Genomic DNA, 20,748 nt, shown 5'->3' with positions numbered 1-20,748 from the left:
TCCTGCTATCCCAAGCTGAAAAAGAAGTGGCCTATAGTAACCAATCAGCAATAAGTATTTATAGTTCAACATGAGGTAGCAGTGAGTGAGGGTGGAAGGCCTTAAAGGAAAAGGAAATTCGTTTAGCACTTGCGGGTGCCAAATGTAAGGCACATCCAAGTGAATGTATTTACTTACCTGAAACCCAAGGCGGTGCTACTATCAGCAGAAAACTGCACCTGCACCAGCGAGCACCACGGAGCGATCCTCTTCTGGCTTCTTCTTTCTTCAAATTTCCAGGTGCCAACGCATGCGCAGTAGAATGAAAAAGTCAACTTTTTAGTTAAAGTTTTTCACTTTAATGCATGTGCGTAGCCTCACGAAGAAAGAAGAAACTGGAAGCAGAGCGATCTGTGGTGCTCCCCGGAATAACCCCGTGCCGGTGCAGTTCTCTGCTGATAGGAGCACCGGCCCGGGTGTTCAGGTAAGTAAATACATTCACTTGGGGGTGCCTAACATTTGGCAACTCTAAGTGCTAAACTCCTTTAACGTATCCACAGAAACTCCTTCTACCAGTTTCTTCGTAGGGCAGTCTTGGAAGATATGATACACTAGAATGAGGGTGGAAACAAATATATAACTTAGACAGGTTGTTGAAATCATGGAACCTCCTCAACCTGCAATGAGAACCTCAACATGTTTAGTGAATCATTAAAAATGGACAACCCTACATCTATAGGGGAGGTGGATCAAGGACCCATCTAACTGACATATTTTTAGGTCTTTCAAACAGGGGCAATGTGTAACTGAGGGGATGGCAGGTTCTCATATGGATTAGTCTGTATTTGTCCTTGAAATTTTATATATTGGTAACAATCTATACTAGGCAGATGGAAAGTGGTGAAACATTTCAGAAGGTTTCCTATGGAGAACTGATTATATAAAAAGTTCCACTGTCCTTGTTATTTTTCTGCACTGGAATTCTCATGACCTATTGCCTTTATATTATCTAAAATGCCCTTTAACCTGCTGGATTATTTTGATCCTAATTTCCGTTAATTTTAAACCGTAAATCAGAGGGTTAAGAAGTGGTGGCGCCACAAGAAAATGCACCGACATGAAGACCCTCAGCGCATAAGGTATGGCAGTCGGTGTGAAACGGTAGAGGAATAGCTCAAAGAGCACGTCAATGATGAAGTTTGTAATAGTAATGAGGTGAGGGGCGCAGGTCTTTAAGGCTTTGGCTCTGAAGTCCTTTGAAGACTTCACACATGCTCTCAGAATTGCTATGTAGGAGATAAAGACGAGGGATGGCATCACCCCCATCAATGTAATTATACCCACCATGCCAAATATGTTGTTCAAGGTGGTATCTATGCAGGAGAGTCTCACCACTGACCAGTTGTCACAGTAGATCTTCAGAATGGCCGAGTCACAGAGTGGAAGCCTGACTGTGAGCATAATAGATATAGTCATATGGATGAATGAGTAGGACCATGCAGCTAAAATGAGTTTATACACCATGGCTGAAGACATGATACTGTTATATCTCAGAGGATTACAGATGCAAACATAGCGATCCAACGCCATGACAGCCAGCAAGGTCATCTCGCACCCTCCATAGGTATGAATGGCAAACACTTGTAGTATGCAGCTGCTGTAGGAAATGGTTTGGACTTTCTGAAGTAGATTTATGAAAAGACTGGGGTAGAAGGCAAGGCTGCCATAAAGTCCATTGAAACACAAAGCACATATGAAGATATACATGGGCTCCTGTAATTCCTTATGTAAAATGATCAAAACAATGACTGAAACGTTGGATAGTACAGTTGAGAGGTATCCCCATACCACCAAGGTCAAGTACATATATCTCATTGAGGTCAATTCTCCAAAACCAAGGGTCATCACAGAAGGGCTGAAGTATGTGGAATTTTGCATAATTGTTTCTGTGTTGAGGAAAAAATATAAATCAGTTTAGAGTTTATCACTCATAAGAGTTCTGCCACACATTGGATCCTACGGAGCTGATACCAGCTTCACTCAAAGTTTTTAGGCTCCTTCATAGGTGACAAACAGGTGCTCAAAACGTATCATTCAACAACAGTCCCCTGAACCTCTTGATAATGGCGAAGAAGACTTATCAAACCAGAGACACATGCACAGACATGCTTTGCATAGTAATATAGTTTGTAGTGTCCCATGTAAAACTTAGACAGCCTGCTATCTCTTCCACCCATTTGTATATCCATGATGCTGCCTCTGATCACATAAAGTTTAGATTATGTTTAAGGTTGCGGGAGACATGTAGGTGGTAAAGCCACTTGGATGAGTGGTGAACCCTTGTCAAGATGACTCAACAAGTCCAGTTGCTTTAGACTTATCTCTCCTGGATACTTGTTCTTGCCTAAACTATTGGGTAACATTTTATCCCTTTACCACCCAATTAAAACATCAAACAATGAATTCATGAATGTGGCACTGATATTAATCCCGGCATGATTTTCCAAGTCTCTGTGTCCATGATGTGGATTCACATGGCACAAGGCTCTCTTCCCTGGAACCTGTTAGCAGCTATGCTTCCAGGAGATAAGGAACGAGACAAAACAATAATTGTATTCCATCTGCAAAGGTCACCTACTCACCCTGGGAATCCGTTCTTACTGCTGATGTTTGTAGCATTGTAGGACTCTTTTTATACCAATCTTGATTATGCCATGGGAGTCCATCACCTGCAATGATTAGTATCATTATGATGTTGTTTGTTTATTTTAATCTTCAGGGAATCATTTGCCTCATTATTTAAATGTTATTTCTGCTGTTTGATTCAGACATATCATTTTAGACATGATGTCACGGAGCACAAAAAGGCTCTATTCTATGTAGCACTCATGTAATTTTGTTAAATATGTGCCCGAAAAAGACATTTGGCATTGGGCTTATCAGTGTTGGGGTTAAGGAGACTGATCCTAAAAAGATATATTTAGCAAATGTGTGGAACAGAGAGGATAAATCCTCATTGCTTAAAAGTGGAACAGGGATGGTCACCCAAGTCCTAAGACCCGAGAGGTGTTTTCCCTTATAATGTTCTCACGTGTGCACCACTATCACCTCTTAGCTTAGTCCTTACATTTTTATGTAATATCATTGTTTCTGCCAATCTACTTCTATGTATATTTCCCTGTCCCTGGAGTCAGCTCCAATATCCCTCTATTATGCTGTATGAGGAGGACGTACCACTTTACTTTCTATAATTCCCTGTAGAGCAAACCAATGCTTCATGTTAGCTACAGGTCTCTGCAAGGAATGATGAATGGTATGGGGGGGGTGTTATGGGTTCTATGGAGGCATTGTTGAGTTATAAAGAAGACATGCTGCAACGATACCTGGTGATCTAGTGGGGCGGCAGGGATGCCTGCTGCTCTGCTCGCGGGACACACGCATTCTTCCATTTAGTCGAGATCGTGTTTTGGTGCATTTGTCCTTTTATTCGGCTTGTGGCGTCTGATGTCATTCTGCTTGGCATGAAATTCAATTAGTTAAAGGCACCTTGTCCATTTTTTCATTGCCCAATGTAAGTCTATTCTAGATCGTTCTTGGATGCCCTTCTAATCGGATTCTTTGGGGCAAATTCACTAAGAATCGAAGTTGCGCCAGGCGCAACTTCGCCGCACTTCGCCAGGCGAATTGTCGCCAGCGCTCCGCAAATTCACTAAAATCTGAAGTTGCGCACAGGGGTAGCGTAAGTTTGCAAAGTTGCGCTAGCGTTGATTCGCTATGTAAAGCGAAGTTACGCTAGCGAAGGCTAATTTGCATACGGCGCGAAATTCAAATTTCAATGGAGGAACACGTATCAGCACTACAAATGGCTAGAAAAGCTTCAAAACATCAAATAAAAATTTGATTTTGCCCTACACATGTGCCCACTGTCTAGGTAAGTTGCCATGAGTCAGGAAATGTAGGGGGGAAGGAGGGGAGCCCCAAAAATTTTTTCGATCTTTTTCAGCCTATCACCCATCATGTAGAAAACACGCCAGCGTTTTTTGGGACTTAGAAAAAATTTTGACTTTTTTTGAAGCAATCCCTATCTACTCTATTGCGCTTCGCCAGGTCTGAGGTGGCGAAGGAAGTCTAGCGTAAAAGGTAGCGTTCACTACACTGCGCGCGTTAGTGAATTTGCGTAGTTACTTCGCTAGCGAAAATTCGCCAGGCGTAAGGGTGCGAAGTAACACTAGCGAAACTACGCCAGCGTGCGTTAGTGAATTTGCGCAGTAACGAAAATGCCAAATGCTAGCGAACTAACGCTAGCGTTCGGCGCTTCGCGTCTTAGTGAATTTGCCCCTTTGTTCCTTGGCCTCTGCCTGTCCTTGACCACCACTTTATCAATGCCTGAACTGACCTTTGCCTGTTACTGACTACTCTTTTGGATTCAGATTCTGTACTGTGCTGACTGGTTATTGACCTTGGTGTATTTCATGACTACGCTTACTTACTTACCCCGTTCCTACTGTCACACATTCTGGTTCCCTTATCTGCCCAGACCTTGGTTCTCTCACTTTAAGACCTGGCGGCATCCCAGTAGCGCAGGAGTCTTCCTGACGTTAAAGGTATATGTTATAGGCAGAAGCATGAGCCATTACCAGGACCTTGGCGTTTGTTCCGGGCTTTGGGATACCAAACTTGACACATGGGGGTATATTTATGAAAGAGTGAAGTTAGAAATCTCCACAAATCGCTAGAGTGAAATTCTGCCACTCTCCATTCATTTCGAAAGGCATATTTATCAAACACTGAACTTTCACTTTCGCCCATTGTTAAATACTCTTTTAAAAATCCCATAGAAATTAATGGAGAGTGGTGGAATTTCACTCTAGCGATTTGCAGAGATTTCTAACTTCACTTTTTGATAAATAAACCCCATGGACTGTCCATACTTTATCATGAGCCTGGGTAGCAGCAGTACGTTTGGGTCAGTGCTATGCCCCCTCCAGGCTCCTGCCTATAATATGCCAACTGTGACATAAAGGAACATTTATTATTTTTGATTTTTATTTTCAATCACTGTTGTATACCCACACCTGTATAAAAAGTGTGTTTCCGCTCAGATATATATATATATCTGGTCTGGCTTGCTTTTAGTTAGATATATCTAGATATATCTAGGAGGTTAGAAAACCCCATAAGCGACTCAATGAAGCATTAATCCTATCCCAACTGATTTCCACAATTTCCCATTGTAATCCAAAGGTTTAGGTTTAAGGGCCAATGAATGGACCATTCTTTTTTTTATTCATAAAGGAGAACTAAAGCTGAACTAAAGAAGTAACTAGAAATGTTATACATTTTATTTTGGCCTTCTGTACCAGCCCAAGGCAACCACAGCCCTTTAGCAGTAAAGATCTGTGTCTCCAAAGATGCCCCAGTAGCTCCCCATCTTCTTTTCTGCTGATTCACTGCACATGCTCTGTGCTGCTGTCACTTACTGAGCTTAGGGAGCCATTCACAATATACAGTACACATAGAATAGAAATGTCACAATATAAGGCTGATTAGTAATTAATACAGATAATTACTACATGACAGCACAGAAACCAGTGCAATTAGCATCAGAATTGAATAATCAGCAAACCTGTAGCATCAGCTTATATTACAGTGAAGCTCATTTTCTGCTGGATAATTAGTGACGAGCCCTAAGCTTAGCTTCTCAACAGCCAATCAGAGCCCACTGAGCATGTGAGTGTCACAGACACTTTCCAAGATGGTGACCCCCTGTGACAAGTCCTGGATCATTGCTGCTATTGACAAGCTGAAACTTTAGGCTGGTGCAATAAGTTCACTATATAAAATATGCCATTTTTTACCATATTCAGTTTTAGGGTTTAGTTCTCCTTTAAGTTATCCTGATCCTGTTATTAGGACCTGGTTCTTTCTTTAAAAATCTTTAGGTGTGTGTTTAAGCATTGCCATAAGCAAGCCTAGCATCTCATCTAGGTGGTCAACTCTTCCCAACATATTTCCTTATATATTGGTAACTTCTTCAGGGAGTATTTCAAATGAGTAACATTGACAGTTGGCATAGTTACACTATGGTGTGCAATCATTGGCTGATTATTATTGTCTACAAAGAACCATCCAGTATTATCCATAGTGTTGACCAAACTCTTGGGCAAAAGTTGTACCTGACACGTGTTTTAGAGGTCTTTTAACTCAACTACTATGAATTTATGAAACACATGTTATAGAAGTCTACATGGGAATGGTCCATCATGTGATTCCAGAAGTCCATGCAAAATATGAAGCACATGTATTCATTATGTACGGCATTATGATCAGCTGAAATGTCATATTTTTATTCATTTGTTTATTATATTATCCATATAGTGCTGGCACAGTTCTTCAGCCCTTTGCAAGCATTATTCATCAGTCCCTGCCCCAGTGAACTCACAATCTAAGGTCCCTATCACATTCCCATCAGGTCCTGCCCCAGTGGAGCTTACAATCTAAGGTACCTATCACAGTCACACACACACAGTAGGTTCAGTATCAGGAGTCAATTCATCTGTCCGTATGATATTGGATGGTACCATAGCTGAATCTAGAATCAAAATGATTGAGAACCTTTCCAAAGTTGCATGTCATTGACCCACCATTCAGTAGTCAAAAGATAAAATGAGGATGAGTAAACCGCAGCCCAGATAAATAGAAAGTCTCCTAGCGGTAGTTCTTAGCCCGCATGAGAGCTCCTAGGACACAAATCATGAAGTTTCTCTAGAATGTTCCAGTGGTGCTCATAGGAAATATATAGAAGGAAGACAAAATAACAGTCATAGTGTCTTTTATGGCACTGAACTGCTATCATCATTCAGGATCAAAAGCCCATATCTCACCTTAATCATCCTGCAAGCTGGACTCGGGTGTATACTCCTGGAGTGCTTTGAGAGCAAATTGCCATTCCTTTCAATTCATAGCCCTAGTCTGGGAACCACTGCATTACACTTACTCCAGCAGAACATGGGCTACATTCTATGCCCATATCTTCAAAGCTGAGACCTTGCACATACTGGAAGAATAGGAATTGGCAAATACAAAGCTACATTCAGGTTCAAAGCTACAGTTGACTGCAGTATTAACACACAATGCTATCTTCATTAGTTGCAGGGTATATCTTCAAGAAGGCCTACCTAACCCTGGAACTCTTTGGTTGGTGGGTATCATGGAAATACTAACCACTCTCACTATCCTTGGTGGAACATTGAACTCCTGAGCTTATAGAACACCTCAAATTAGTATGTAACCCTAGAACTGCTCATATCCAATTCTCAGGGTCACTGTCCCTGATGTAAGTTTTTACTTGGGCCTGATGGCTCTGGATATTTATTTAGGCTATACCTTCGACATACTAATTGTGATTAATCCCTTTCCCTTTAAACACCTGACCTCATGCATACAATACATGAGTGACCCTCCTACATATTCCACATTTCTACCCTAAGTAAACATTTACTGACAGGTAGATTCCATTCCATGTTTACTTTGGGGAACTAAATTAGGAATAGTTATTCACTGCATCCCTATAATTCCTTGAAACATGAGTAAATTGCCAATTCCTTCTGTTCCTACTTGCGGATTTCATGAACTTTACTGGTCTCCAAATGAAGAAGCTTAAATATCCTTGACCTCATTTCCTTCATTTTCAACCCATAAATAAAAGAATTAAGAATGGGGGATATAACAAGGAACTCCAATGACACGAAGAGCCTTATCTGATATGGAATGCTGGTGGGCATGTACCTGTAGAGAAATATATCAAAGAGGGCCCCAGTCACAAAGTTGATTGAAATGATCAGTTGAGGGCTACAGGTCTGCAACGCTTTGGAGATGACCTCTTTTGAAGATTGGACACAAACTCTTAGAATCTCAACATAGGAGAATATGATTATTAATATAGGGACATAAATGACACTGGTGGAAACAAAATTTCCAAAAATATTGTTCACGGTGGTATCAATGCAAGAGAGTCTGACTACGGACCAGTTGTCACAGTAGATCTTTAGTATGACCGTGTCACACAGCGGAAGTCTGTAAGTCAATGCAAGATTTATGGCGATAACTGTAATGGAATTCAGCCAACCTACTGCAATTATTTTGAAAACTGTAGCGTGGGACATGAGGCTGTTGTATCTCAGCGGGTTGCAGATACAGATATAACGGTCAATCGCCATGCCCGCTAGTGTGGCCAACTCAAAGCATCCATAGGTATGAATAAAAAAGACTTGTGCCAAGCAACCTCCATAGGAGATTTTTTGGACTTGATACAGTAAAGTTACAAAAATACCCGGGTAGAAGGCAATACTTCCATATATTCCATTAATAGACAATGCACAGATGAACATGTACACGGGCTCCTGTAAACTCCGGTGCAGGGCCACGGCCGCGACCACGAGGCTGTTCAACAAGATGGTCAGCAAAAAGCCTACAAACACTAATAAACTGAAAATATATTTTGTTGAATTAAGTTCCCCAAATCCAAGGGTCAGAAACTCAGGATGTGCTGATGTTACATTTAACATTGTATTCATCTTCCTATAGGGAATAAAAGAACAGTTATTTTATCATTAAAGGATTGAATGAATTCATGTTGTTCTTAAATTACAATTAATTTCACAAAAACGATTAGAAGCAACATCAGGTCACCGCATTTTAAAGAATTAACCAAACACCATGGTATAATGCATTTAGTGTATTATAATGGATAATGTACCCCCTACTGTAAATGATAAGGATATTAGAAGTCATTGAGGGGTTCTGTGACCATATAAAGACACAAGGCTGCAGGCTGAGTTATACAGGGAACTCTGAGTATCACTCATGTATTATAAGGGATAATGTACCCCCTACTGTAAATGATAAGGATATTAGAAGTCACTGAGGGGTTGTTCTGTGACCATATAAAGGCACAAGGCTGCAGGCTGAGTTATACAGGGAACTCTGAGTATCACTCATGTATTATAAGGGATAATGTACCCCCTACTGTAAATTATAAGGATATTAGAAGTCACTGAGGGGTTGTTCTGTGACCATATAAAGACACAAGGCTGCAGGCTGAGTTATAAAGGGAACTCTGAGTATCACTCATGTATTATAAGGGATAATGTACCCCCTACTGTAAATGATAAGGATATTAGAAGTCACTGAGGGGTTGTTCTGTGACCATATAAAGACACAAGGCTGCAGGCTGAGTTATACAGGGAACTCTGAGTATCACTCATGTATTATAAGGGATAATGTACCCCCTACTGTAAATGATAAGGATATTAGAAGTCACTGAGGGGCTGTTCTGTGACCATATAAAGACACAAGGCTGCAGGCTGAGTTATACAGGGAACTCTGAGTATCACTCATGTATTATAAGGGATAATGTACCCCCTACTGTAAATGATAAGGATATTAGAAGTCACTGAGGGGTTGTTCTATTATAATAACGGGGACATTTGCACAGGGGTCCAGCCACATGTTCGGTCCATTTACACCTACACAAATAGAGATTTGAGACACACTGAGTCCAGTGGTTGAGGGTCTGTTGCTCAATAGAGAGGATGTTGTGTGAGAAGCAGGTAAAGCGCTTACAATGTGTATGATGTGGATATCGCAATAACAAAACAAAATGTGCCTCTGTGTATCTGCAGTGTATTAGTTATGTCAGACTTGTCTCTGCTGCATATTGAACCTGAAGTCAAACACCACATTGGATCATTATCAAACACCTACTCTACCTGCTCCTACATAGAAAATACTGTATATCTGAACTGTGCAGCCTGTATGCTACTTAATTAAAGGGGTGATTCACCTTTGCCCTATGCTGCATAAGAAATTCCTATGTAATTGTTGTACAAATGGCAATAAATAGCTCCATTCACTTGACATGACATGATAGATTATGTTTAGTGTGTTATAGAAAGTCAAATTCTAAACAACTTTTCAATTGGCCTTAATTTTTTCTTTCTTTGAATTATTTGCCTTCTTCTTCTGACTCTTTCCAGCTTTCAAATGGGGGGGGGTCACTGACCCCATATAAAAAAACAAATGCTCTGTAAGGCTACAAATATATTTTGTAGCTTTTGCCTTCTTCTTTCGACGCTTCCAACTTGGGTCAACTTGTTTTTTGGGGTGATCTAAAAACAAATGCTCTGTAAGGCTACACATTCAGGCCTCTCCTATTCATATTCCAGTCTCTTATTTAAAATAAGCTAAAAAACTCAAACAAACACAAATAATAAAAAATGAAAACCAATTGCAAATTGTCTCAGAATATCACTCTCTACATAAATGTTAATTTAAAGTTAAACAAGCCCTTTACTGTCATCTCCATTTCTCATTGCTGCTCTTTCTGGTGTATAAAAAGCTCCCACCGCAGAAGAATGAGTAACTAAGACATAAGAGTAACTAAGACATAAGAGTAACTAAGACATAAGAGTAACTAAGACATAAGAGTAACTAAGACATAAGAGTAACTAAGACATAAGAGTAACTAAGAAATAAGAGTAACTAAGACATAAGAGTAACTAAGACATAAGAATAACTAAGACATAAGAGTAACTAAGACATAAGAGTAACTAAGACATAAGAATAACTAAGACATAAGAGTAACTAAGACATAAGAGTAACTAAGACATAAGAATAACTAAGACATAAGAGTAACTAAGACATAAGAGTAACTAAGACATAAGAATAACTAAGACATAAGAGTAATTAAGACATAAGAGTAACTAAGACATAAGAATAACTAAGACATAAGAGTAACTAAGACATAAGAGTAACTAAGACATAAGAATAACTAAGACATAAGAGTAATTAAGACATAAGAGTAACTAAGACATAAGAGTAACTATGACATACTCACAGAGTAGAAATGCCGAGGGTCAGAGTAAGCAGCAGACTGGTCCTCGTTCTTCTCGCCCACAGATGGGATTTTCAGGTTTTTATCTCTTTTCTGTTGCATTGAAGGAAATGATGAGCCAATCAATACAAAGCACAGATCAACGTGGGTGGGATTTCCATGCTGCTCATTAAGTGATGATTGAATTGGATCCCAGTCACACAGGGAATTACACCTGGATAATTGTCTCAGTATAGTTTCCATTAAAAATATTTATGTTGAGACTCATTGAACCTTGTTTGTTATTCATATAATGAGCAATGGAGGCCGGTGACAATTAAACATGGGTGTGTGTCTCACTGGACTCAATGGGATGGATCCCTGTGTAATGAATAACTTACAAAGGGCACAATTGTCAAATAAAACCTTCCCATATATAACTGGGGGATATACAGATAGGTTCAAACCAAGGGTTTGTAGAGCAGACACACATTTTTTTTTTTTTTTTATAAAATTTGAAATTTTTCAGAATTTATAAAACGCCAAGGATCAGAAAATCCGGCATCTCAGACCTGTCGAGGTTGCAAATAAGTCAATGGGAGAGAAGTCCCAATGATTTTTTTGATGTGTGCTGGGTTTCCGGGCAAAAATCTGAGTTTTTGGGTGAAAAATAAAAAAAACCCTGTGAAAATCGGATGAAAAATCCGAAAAAAATTGTGAAAATCTGATTTTTTTTCCCTCAAAGCAAATTTTCGAAAAAATTTAATAATAAATAAGCGTAAAAAACTTGAGTGGATTTGATCAGAGTTTGTAGCAGAAAATACTGAGATAAATTCAGACTTTGATAAATAACCCCCTAAGTCAAAGGCTCTAAAACACATAGGGCACATTTACCTAGGGTCGAATATTGAGGGTTAATTAACCCTCGATATTCGACCGTCGAAGTAAAATCCTTCGACTTCTAATATCGAAGTCAAAGGATTTCGCGATATTCCTACAATCGAACGATCGAAGGAATAATCGTTCGATTGAACGATTAAATCCTTTGGATCGAACGATTCAAAGGATTTGAATCCATCGATCGAAGGATATTCCTTCGATCAGGAAATTGTTAGGAAGCCTATGAAGCCTTCCCCATAGGCTAACATTGGCCTCGGTAGGTTTTACCGGTAGGGGGTCGAAGAAATATTTAAAGAGACAGTACTTCGACTATCGAATGGTCGAATAGTCGAACGATTTTTAGTTCGAATCGTTCGATTCGAAGTCGAAGGTCGTAGTCGGCAGCAGTTTCTTTTTACTCCCTGCAAATCAGGGTACAATACTATTTAGCAACATGAATAGCGATGGGCGAATCTGTCCCGTTTCGATTTGCCGAAAAAAATTCGAAAACTGTGAAATTTTTTACATGAGTGACTTTTTTGTCACAGCCAATTTTTTCACCAGCGAATTTTCACAGCAGTTTTGCAAAACAATTCGCCGGTGGCAAAGTGCGGAAATTCGCCGCAAATCCATGCCAGGATAATAAATTCACCCATCACTAAACATGGATCATCAAATTGCACAAGTGATATCTGTTTGGCCAGTGGACAGACTGATCAGTGACCTGACAGTATGCCTATGATTAAGGGAAGGTGTTCCCGAAACGCGTAAGGCTTATGTACCTTTGCAGTACTCAACAATAAAAACCTGTTTTTTACCAGAGTGCCGTCCTCCTGTTCGTATATAGCCCCATGTATGGCCCGACCTCAGAGGGAACTGTAACCAATCACCTGAGTCCCTGGGCAGTAGGCCCTGCCAACAAGTAAACGTGGGATCCAATATAAAAAAACTCCCTACACTTGCATAGTAGTCCATCCAATCCACACCATTCATTATGCCAAATCCCTGCCCATGGTTTATACAAATCACATGAGATATACTCCTGAACCCCTGAATTAATGTTTAGCAACTTGTAGCCTCAAACCCAAACAGGGATGGCTGGTTCTGTCCTGTTTACTTGAATGAATGTCCATTTTACTTTACTATTGATAGGGATACACCAAATCCACTATTTTGGGGTCCTTCATAAAAGATTTGGCCAGACCTAAACTCCTAAATTGAGCATATGCAGGAGTCATGCTAAACACTCAGGGCGTCCAATACCATCAAGGTAATCAATTTGCTCACCTTGCTCTTAAAATAAATTTTTTTTTTTTTCAGATCCAAATTTTTTTGAAATTCAGATTTAGGACTTATCAATCACGAAAAATATTAAAAAAAATTCCATTGAGAATATTTGGTGGCTAGACCTGTAAAATTTCTATAGAAGTTGTGAAGAGACATATATTCAACATTCAAGCTATTTGGTTTTTCAAAGTTTTAATTTACATTCAAATTTTTAAAAATTAACAGAATAATGTTACAAAGTTACGGGTAAAAAGGTCCCCTGCTATTTGTCTATAATGTTCTCTAATGTACTTGTAAAGTGTAATCATGTCCCCTCACAAGCGCCTTTTTTCCAAAGAAAACAACCCCAACCTTGACAGTCTCCACTCATAATTTAACTCTTCCCTCCCTCTAACCAGTTTAGTTGCACTTAGGGGCAGATTTATCAAGGGTCGAAGTGAATTCGAAGTTAAAAAATTAGAAATTCTTAGTAATTTTTTGAATACTTTGACCATTGGATAGGATACTATGACTTTGAATTTGCTTCGACTTTGATTTGAAGGTAAAATTCCAGTTACCTTCTGTGTGGCACTGTATCAAATGCTTTAGCAAAGTACAAGTAAATCACATCCACTGCCATCCCCAGAATCAAGGTCCCTGCTTACCTTCTCATAAAAGGTAATTCAATTAGCCTGGCAAGATCTATTACGCATAAAACCATGCTGGCACAAACTCATACTATTATGATTTGCTATGAAGTCAAGTATCCTATCCCTTAATACCAATTGGAAAAGCTTTCCTACCACTGACGTCAGACTAACCGGCCTATAGTTTTGAGACTGAGAACGGGATCCCTTTTTGAATTACCACATTAGCAATTTGCCAATCTCTCAGCACTATGCCAGATCTCGATGAGTCCTGAGTCTCTGTATTTACTGACCAACTGCACCCAGTCTGATAATAAGTCTCCCATCCCTTCCTGCTTAATTTTTTTTACTATTTCCATAATAAAAAAATAATTATGGATTCATTTTGCTCCTCTCTGCAATGCCATTTTCCACATCAATTTTAGCTTGTCTGTTTTTTTTTTTTTGCATGATTTATTGGTACCTAACAAAGTTTCAGTTGTCCCAGATAACCTGAATACCTTAAAAGCACAACTTTTCTTACCTACCTCAACCAACACTTCTACATAGTAACTAACGTAAGTAAGGTTGAAAAAAGACACATGTCCATCGAGTTCAACCTTTTTTTTTTTTATTAACTACCTATCTGCCAGTTGATCCAGAGGAAAGCAAAAAACCCATCTGAAGCCTCTCCAATTTGCCTCATAGGGGGAAAAATCCCTTCCTGACTCTAAAATGCAATCGGACTAGTCCCTGGATCAACTTGTACTATGAGCTATCTCCCATAACCCTGTATTCCCTCACTTGCTAAACACCATCCAAGCCCTTCTTGTACCTATCTAATGTATCAGCCTGTACCACTGATTCAGGGAGACAATTCCACATCTTCACAGCTCTCACTGTAACAAACCCCTTCCCAATATTTAGCTGGAACCTCTTTTCTTCTAATCGGAATGGGTGACCTTGTGTCAACTGGAAAGACCTACTGGTAAATAAATCATTAGAGAGATTATTATATGATCCCCTTATATATTTATACATAGTTATCATATCACCCCTTAAGCGCCTCTTCTCCAGAGTGAACATCCCCAATTTGGCCAGTCTTTCCTCATAGCTAAGATTTTCCCTTTACCAGCTTAGTTGCCCTTCTCTGTACCCTCTCTAATACAATAATGTCCTGTTTGAGTGATGGAGACCAAAACTGGACGGCATATTCTAGATGGGGCCTTACCAGTGCTCTATACAGTGGGACCCCCTCCTCCCGTGACTCTATGCCCCATTTAATACAACTCAAGACCTTTTTTGCCCTTGATGCTGCTGACTGGCATTGCTTGCTACAGACAAGTTTATCATCTACAAGGACTCCAAGCTCCGTCTCCATTATGGATTTGCCTAGTGCAGTCCCATTAAGGGTATAAGTGGATATTTTTACATCCCAGGTGCAGGACTTTACATTTATCAACATTGAATCTCATTTGCCACTTAGCTGCCCAGATTGCCAGTTTGTCAAGATCCTGTTGCAAGTGCCACATCCTGGATGGAATTAATTGGGCTGATAATTTTTTGTCATCTGCAAACACTGATACATTACTTACAACACCCTCCCCTATGTCATTAATGAACAAGTCAAATAAAAGTGGGCTCAATACAGACCCCTGGGGGACCCCACTAAGAACCTTACTCCAAGTAGAGAATGTCCCATTAACAACCACCCTCTGTACCCGATCCTGTAGCCAGTTTCCTATCCATGTGCAAACGACTTCATTAAGCCCAACAGACCTTTGTTTAGAAAGCAGTCGTTTGTGGGGCACAGTATCAAACGCTTTGGCAAAATCCAAATAGATCACATCTACTGCCCCCCCACTGTATAACCACAACAGGTCCAAAAGAGAGTCGTTCCTTGTATGTTCATGTGTATGTAGAATGTTGTTGTGATCCTTCTTTACAAATTATTCTGCAAATTGACACAATTTAATTTTTACATTCCAGTTTTTCATAAACAGTCGATAAAAAAATTTTGTGACTTTAATATTGCCTTTTTTAAAGTAGTAAATCTCAAAAAATTTAGTTCACAAAACTCAGATTAAAGACATTTTAAGTAAAATTTGCCCATTAATGTTACATAGCTAAAAATAGCCCATTCTCATAAGTATTATTTTTCTTTTATTTGTTCCTATCTCAAGATCAACAACACTTGCAAACAACACTTGGGGGCCGATTCACTAACTTCGAGTGAAGGATTCGAAGGTAAGAAACTTTGAATTTCGAAGTTTTTTTTGGGCTACTTCGACCATCGAATGGGCTACTTCGACCTTGGACTACGACTTCGAATCGAAAGATTCGTAGTAAAAATCGTTCGACTATTCGACCATTTGATAGACGAAGTACTGTCTCTTTAAAAAAAACTTCGACCCCCTAGTTCGCCATCTAAAAGTTACGGAAGTCCATTTTAGCCTATGGGGAAGGTCCCCATAGGCTTGCCTAACTTTTTTTGATCGAAGGATATTCCTTCGATCGTTGGATTAAAATCCTTCGAATCGTTCGATTCGAAGGATTTTATCGTTCGATCTAAGGAATTATCCTTCGATCATTCAATCGAACTATCTGCGCTAAATCCTTCGACTTCAATATTCGAACTAGTCGAATATCGAGGGTTAATTAACCCTCGATATTCGACCCTTAGTGAATCGGCCCTTTGAGGACAGATTTATTAAGGGTTGAATTGAAAATTTGAATTTATTTGAATCTTAACAAAATTTTATGGTCAACACTGTCAAATTCAGTTAGGGAATTACACAAATTTGATTCGAGTTTTTTTTAAAAATTTGAATTCAAATTTCGAGATGTATCATACACTGGCCCTTTAAGAATTTGACTATTCACCACCTAAAACCTGCCAAATTCATGCACAAGTCAATGGGAGAGGTCCAGTGACCAATTCGGAGATGTATGTAGCCTTCCTTACATCAGAGAAAAAGAAAAAACTCGAATCGAGTTTAGTCTAATTCAATTTGAACTTGATTAGAGTTTTCAGATCGGTAAGATTCGTCAGTGTTTTAGATATTCTATTTTTTTCTTAAATAACCCCCCAGCCGAGTTTTGAAAAAACTCACATGAATTCGAAATTCGACCTTTGATAAATGTGCCTCCTCTAGTCACTGTTCTTTTGTGTATGCCGGTATAGAATCTTAGGGAGTTATTTACTAAACCTCTAATTTATCTGGTCAGGCTTTTTGGGGCAAAATAGTATTCGATTTGAATTTTCGCTTTAATTTATTTGTTTTTTTCCTGATCCGAGTTATATTATCAATAATAAATAAGTCAGTGTTGGGCATGGCAGTTTGGTCTAATTTTTTTTTATTTCAATTATGAGATAAATTCGGATTTTAGTAAATAATCCCCTTAATGTGCGGCATTTTTAAATGTAGCGTTACGGAGAATTAATATATTTGCATGGAGATTGAAAACCAGGAAAGTGTTTGATGGTTATTTTTATTCTAACTGGCAACTTGTAACTCTTTCTGCAAATCCTTTAGTTCAGGATATTCACTTAATCCTATATTGTAGGACAGGAACCAATTAAAAGCTAGGCTGACCTCATAGGTATTTTTAATTAAAGGAAAATCTTACAAATTTACAAGCACGTATTTACATTCTTATTCAAATAGAAAACATAACATACATTTTTTTTGCAAATACAAATTTACAAACCTCCAATGTTTTGCTTAACTTTTTGCAAATCTAATTTCTGCATTTTAAACAAAGGAAATCTCATGTAAAATAACTTGAATTGTTCTCCCTACTGAACCTTCCTCAACAAGGGCTTTTATGCATCTCATTTGCCACAGATAGAATCTAATTATAGCAAACATAATATACATGGTTTCTTTTTCATGATGCTTATACAAATACCATATGCCATTTCTTGAAAAGTTACATTGCATAAGAACTTCATATCCAAGATTCTTCCTAATTAGTTTAACAAAGTCTGCGCCACTGGACAATATACTAAAGAATGTTCCAGGATTTCCTCAGTCTTACATCCCCATGGATAGTCCCTTTTTAGCGATGCTATGGCGGTTATTTCTCAGAATTCGAATGTTTCTAATTATTTTCTGAAATATACTCCAACCAAATCCACACAGGTTATTTCCCCTTATTTATCAATACATTTTCCCGAAAATTTTCCAGTTCGGCAAAAAACGTTGTGAAAATTGTGAAAATTTATTTTTTGGATTTTCCACACTATACAGATGAAGCCACTTGGATTTGTGAGATAAATGCGTCATGACTCATGGTTAATTGAAGAAACTGCGTTATCTAAAGTCATCTTAACTCATTTAATGCATTTAACCTTTCCATTAGCATACCAAAGCACCATTGTGAACAATGGTGAATGCCTTAATTAGATGGGATGTTGTGACGCAGTTTTCTGTGTTAAATGAGATAAATGGGATATCTGTGTTTAGTTATTCTGTGTCAAACAGACAAACCAAAGTGGCTGCATCTGTACATCCAATTTTTCTGGATTTTGCCCAAAAACCTGGATATCTTTGGATTTCATAGTAAAAAAAACTGGAATTTTTAGAGTTTTTGGCATTCGGACTTTAATAAAAATACCCTTAAGATGTTTCATATTTCCTCTTACAAACAATTTTCCCTGAAAGGAGAGCCAATAATTATCTTATTACCTAAGTTGCCTCACATAATTCTTAAGGGGCAGCCAATCGGGGGAGTGGGTCTGGGCTGACCATGTCCCCTCCTACTATCCTTCTGACAGGGACCTTTAGGACACACCCACCCCTCCCTTATCCTCTATGTCTCCTTTAAGATCAGTTTAAGATCAGTATATGAGTTTAGTCTTATGTCTTCTGGTACAAGATAGTGGTTGCTCATATTAAGTTGGTTGGTGGTACATGACTGCCATATGCAATTCATGTGGTTCTGCAGTACTCAGTCTGTACTCAGGCAGCTCTCTTGGTTTCTCTTCATGTTTATGTTCTTTACTTCCTCCTGGTAGTCTTCACAAAATTGCTGATCTTTGAAAAAAGAAAAGTATGGCACTAAAGCCCCTCGGAACTAGTGCTGCTATTAACAAACCATTATAAAACCTTTTTCTAGACCCAATAAGAAACCCCTTTTCTCTAATAAAAGAAAAAACATGACAGTCCAATAAGAAAATTCATCATTTAAGATCCTTCTGCTCCATTAGCCTGTACTTCAGGTTAGGTCCAACCAGGGTACCAGGGTCAAGTTCATACATTACTTTAAATACCTATGAATATTCAGCTCCAACCACCCCAAAAGCAACAAAAGGGTTCAGGTTAAACTCTGTACCACCAAATAATCCATTCCTTCTTCTGCAATCCTACCAAGTCATTTCATTTAAAAGGAATTTGGTGGGCAATTTTATGACTCTAACAACTGATGTAAATTCCTCTTTTACAGTTGCATTGATCCCTTAAGAGCAAAGGGCTGTCTCTGAAGAAGTTGAATTATTTTAATTCTAAGTTCTCTTATTTTCATACCATAAATCAGAGGATTGAGAAGCGGAGGCACCACGAGAAAATGTATTGACATAAAAACTCTCAGCGCATGAGGGAGAGTTGTAGGCGAGTATCGGTAGAGAAATATCTCAAAAAGTACATCGACCAGAAACGTTGCAAGGGCAATAAGATGAGGAGCGCAGGTCTGTAAGGCTTTCACCCTGAAATCCTTTGAAGACTTGGCACATACTCTTAAAATAGCGATGTAAGAGATGACTATGAGGATGGGCATCACCACCAACATGGCCACAGTACACACCATTCCATAGGTATTGTTCACTGCCGTATCAATGCAGGAGAGTCTTACCACCGACCAATTGTCACAGTAGATCTTGAGAATGACTGAGCCGCACAGAGGAAGCCTAACAGTTAATAGAACCAGTATAGAAACCAAGATGAATGGATACAACCAGGCTGTGCCAATGAGTCGGAATACAGTTGTCAAGGACATGATACTGTTATATCTCAGGGGGTGACAGATACTCACATAGCGATCAAATGCCATCACAACCAGGATGCTCATCTCAGACCCTCCATATGTATTTACAGCAAAGTTCTGTAGTATGCAAGCCCCATAGGAAATGGTTTGTACCTCTTTAAGAAGGTTTATGAAGACACTGGGGAAGAAAGCAGTGCTGCCGTACAGGCCATTTATACAAAAGGCCGAAATGAAAATATACATGGGCTTCTGTAACGTCTCGTTCAATAGGGTAACGGTGATAACAGCGCTGTTTAACATGACAATGACTGAGTAGCCAATCAAAACCAAAGAACAGTACAGATATTTCACTGATGTCATTTCACCAAAGCCCAACGTCAACATTGCCGGGTGGGAAGAAGTAGAATTCTCCATTGTTTCTTTTCTTTCTCCTGCGGTTTCCTAAAAGATACGAGAAATACAACACCGGTGAACTGATATCTTGTGCTGCAAGCAGCTACATAATGAGATGTTCAAATGTCTTAGTGAAGATGTAGGAATAAGTTCCAATTTCAACCCCCACTACCCCTCAGTAACTGTGCAATTACACGGGCATGTTGGGATACACAGTTTTCATTATATTATGTTCTCAACTTACTGTACATAAAGAAATCCTCAAGTCAAAAAGAGGGGATCTTGTTCTTTCCTATGGCAAAAAAAAAAGATGACCTAATTATAAAGTCCTCTAATGTATTTGTAAAGAGTCATCATTACCATTCAATTTATCCGTCTAGTTGCACTTAGGGGGTTATTTACTAAACTCTGAATGCAAAAATCCTGAAAGATTTGTGATTTTTTTTCTTTTATAAAATCTAACATTTGAAAAAATCATGAATTTTTCAGACTTTATTAAAACCAGAGGATGGAAAATTCCATATCAGAAAATACAGCATTTCAGACCTGTCGAGGTTGCTTATAAGTCAATAGGAGAAGTCCCAATTATTTTTTGATGTGCGCTGGGTTTCGTGCAATACCCTGAAGTTTTCGTAGCTTTTGGGCAAAAAAACATAAGTTTCCTGGTGAGAAATCTGCAAAAATCGTGAAAATCTGATTTTTTCCTGCAAAGCAAATTTTCAGGAAATGTAATAATAAATAAGTGTA

General features: G+C 38.9%; 3 protein-coding genes across 3 annotated transcripts; all 3 read right to left on the bottom strand.

Moving 5' to 3' along the window:
• Window positions 1-984: 984 nt before the first annotated feature.
• Window positions 985-2,113, bottom strand: LOC108705143 (putative gustatory receptor clone PTE03). The gene has a single exon (XM_018241942.2). It carries the CDS (start codon window positions 1,915-1,917, stop codon window positions 985-987), a length of 933 nt encoding a protein of 310 aa, XP_018097431.2. The 5' UTR covers window positions 1,918-2,113.
• Window positions 2,114-6,320: 4,207 nt separating this feature from the next.
• LOC108706012 (olfactory receptor 52D1) lies at window positions 6,321-11,202 on the bottom strand. Its single transcript, XM_041582781.1, has 2 exons — window positions 10,877-11,202; window positions 6,321-8,559 (listed from the first exon to the last, which is right to left on the bottom strand). The coding sequence occupies exon 2, from the start codon at window positions 8,553-8,555 to the stop codon at window positions 7,593-7,595; it is 963 nt and encodes a 320-aa protein (XP_041438715.1). The 5' UTR covers window positions 8,556-8,559; window positions 10,877-11,202; the 3' UTR covers window positions 6,321-7,592.
• A 7,796-nt stretch (window positions 11,203-18,998) lies between these two features.
• On the bottom strand, window positions 18,999-20,531 carry LOC108705142 (olfactory receptor 2G6). The gene has a single exon (XM_018241941.2). The coding sequence runs from the start codon at window positions 20,020-20,022 to the stop codon at window positions 19,066-19,068; it is 957 nt and encodes a 318-aa protein (XP_018097430.2). The 5' UTR covers window positions 20,023-20,531; the 3' UTR covers window positions 18,999-19,065.
• Between the last annotated feature and the right edge of the window lie 217 nt (window positions 20,532-20,748).

The sequence above is a fragment of the Xenopus laevis genome, chromosome 2L (genome assembly GCF_017654675.1).
Source record: "Xenopus laevis strain J_2021 chromosome 2L, Xenopus_laevis_v10.1, whole genome shotgun sequence".
NCBI classification, from domain to species: Eukaryota; Metazoa; Chordata; class Amphibia; order Anura; family Pipidae; genus Xenopus; species Xenopus laevis.
Note: the sequence above shows the minus strand (reverse complement) of the source record. Positions and strands in the feature narration are given on the sequence as shown.

What these genes read in the sequence shown, in the direction of transcription:
- LOC108705143 (XM_018241942.2), bottom strand. Translation starts at nt 1,917, where the DNA reads ATGCAAAATTCCACATACTTCAGCCCTTCTGTGATGACCCTTGGTTTT.
- LOC108706012 (XM_041582781.1), bottom strand. Translation starts at nt 8,555, where the DNA reads ATGAATACAATGTTAAATGTAACATCAGCACATCCTGAGTTTCTGACC.
- LOC108705142 (XM_018241941.2), bottom strand. Translation starts at nt 20,022, where the DNA reads ATGGAGAATTCTACTTCTTCCCACCCGGCAATGTTGACGTTGGGCTTT.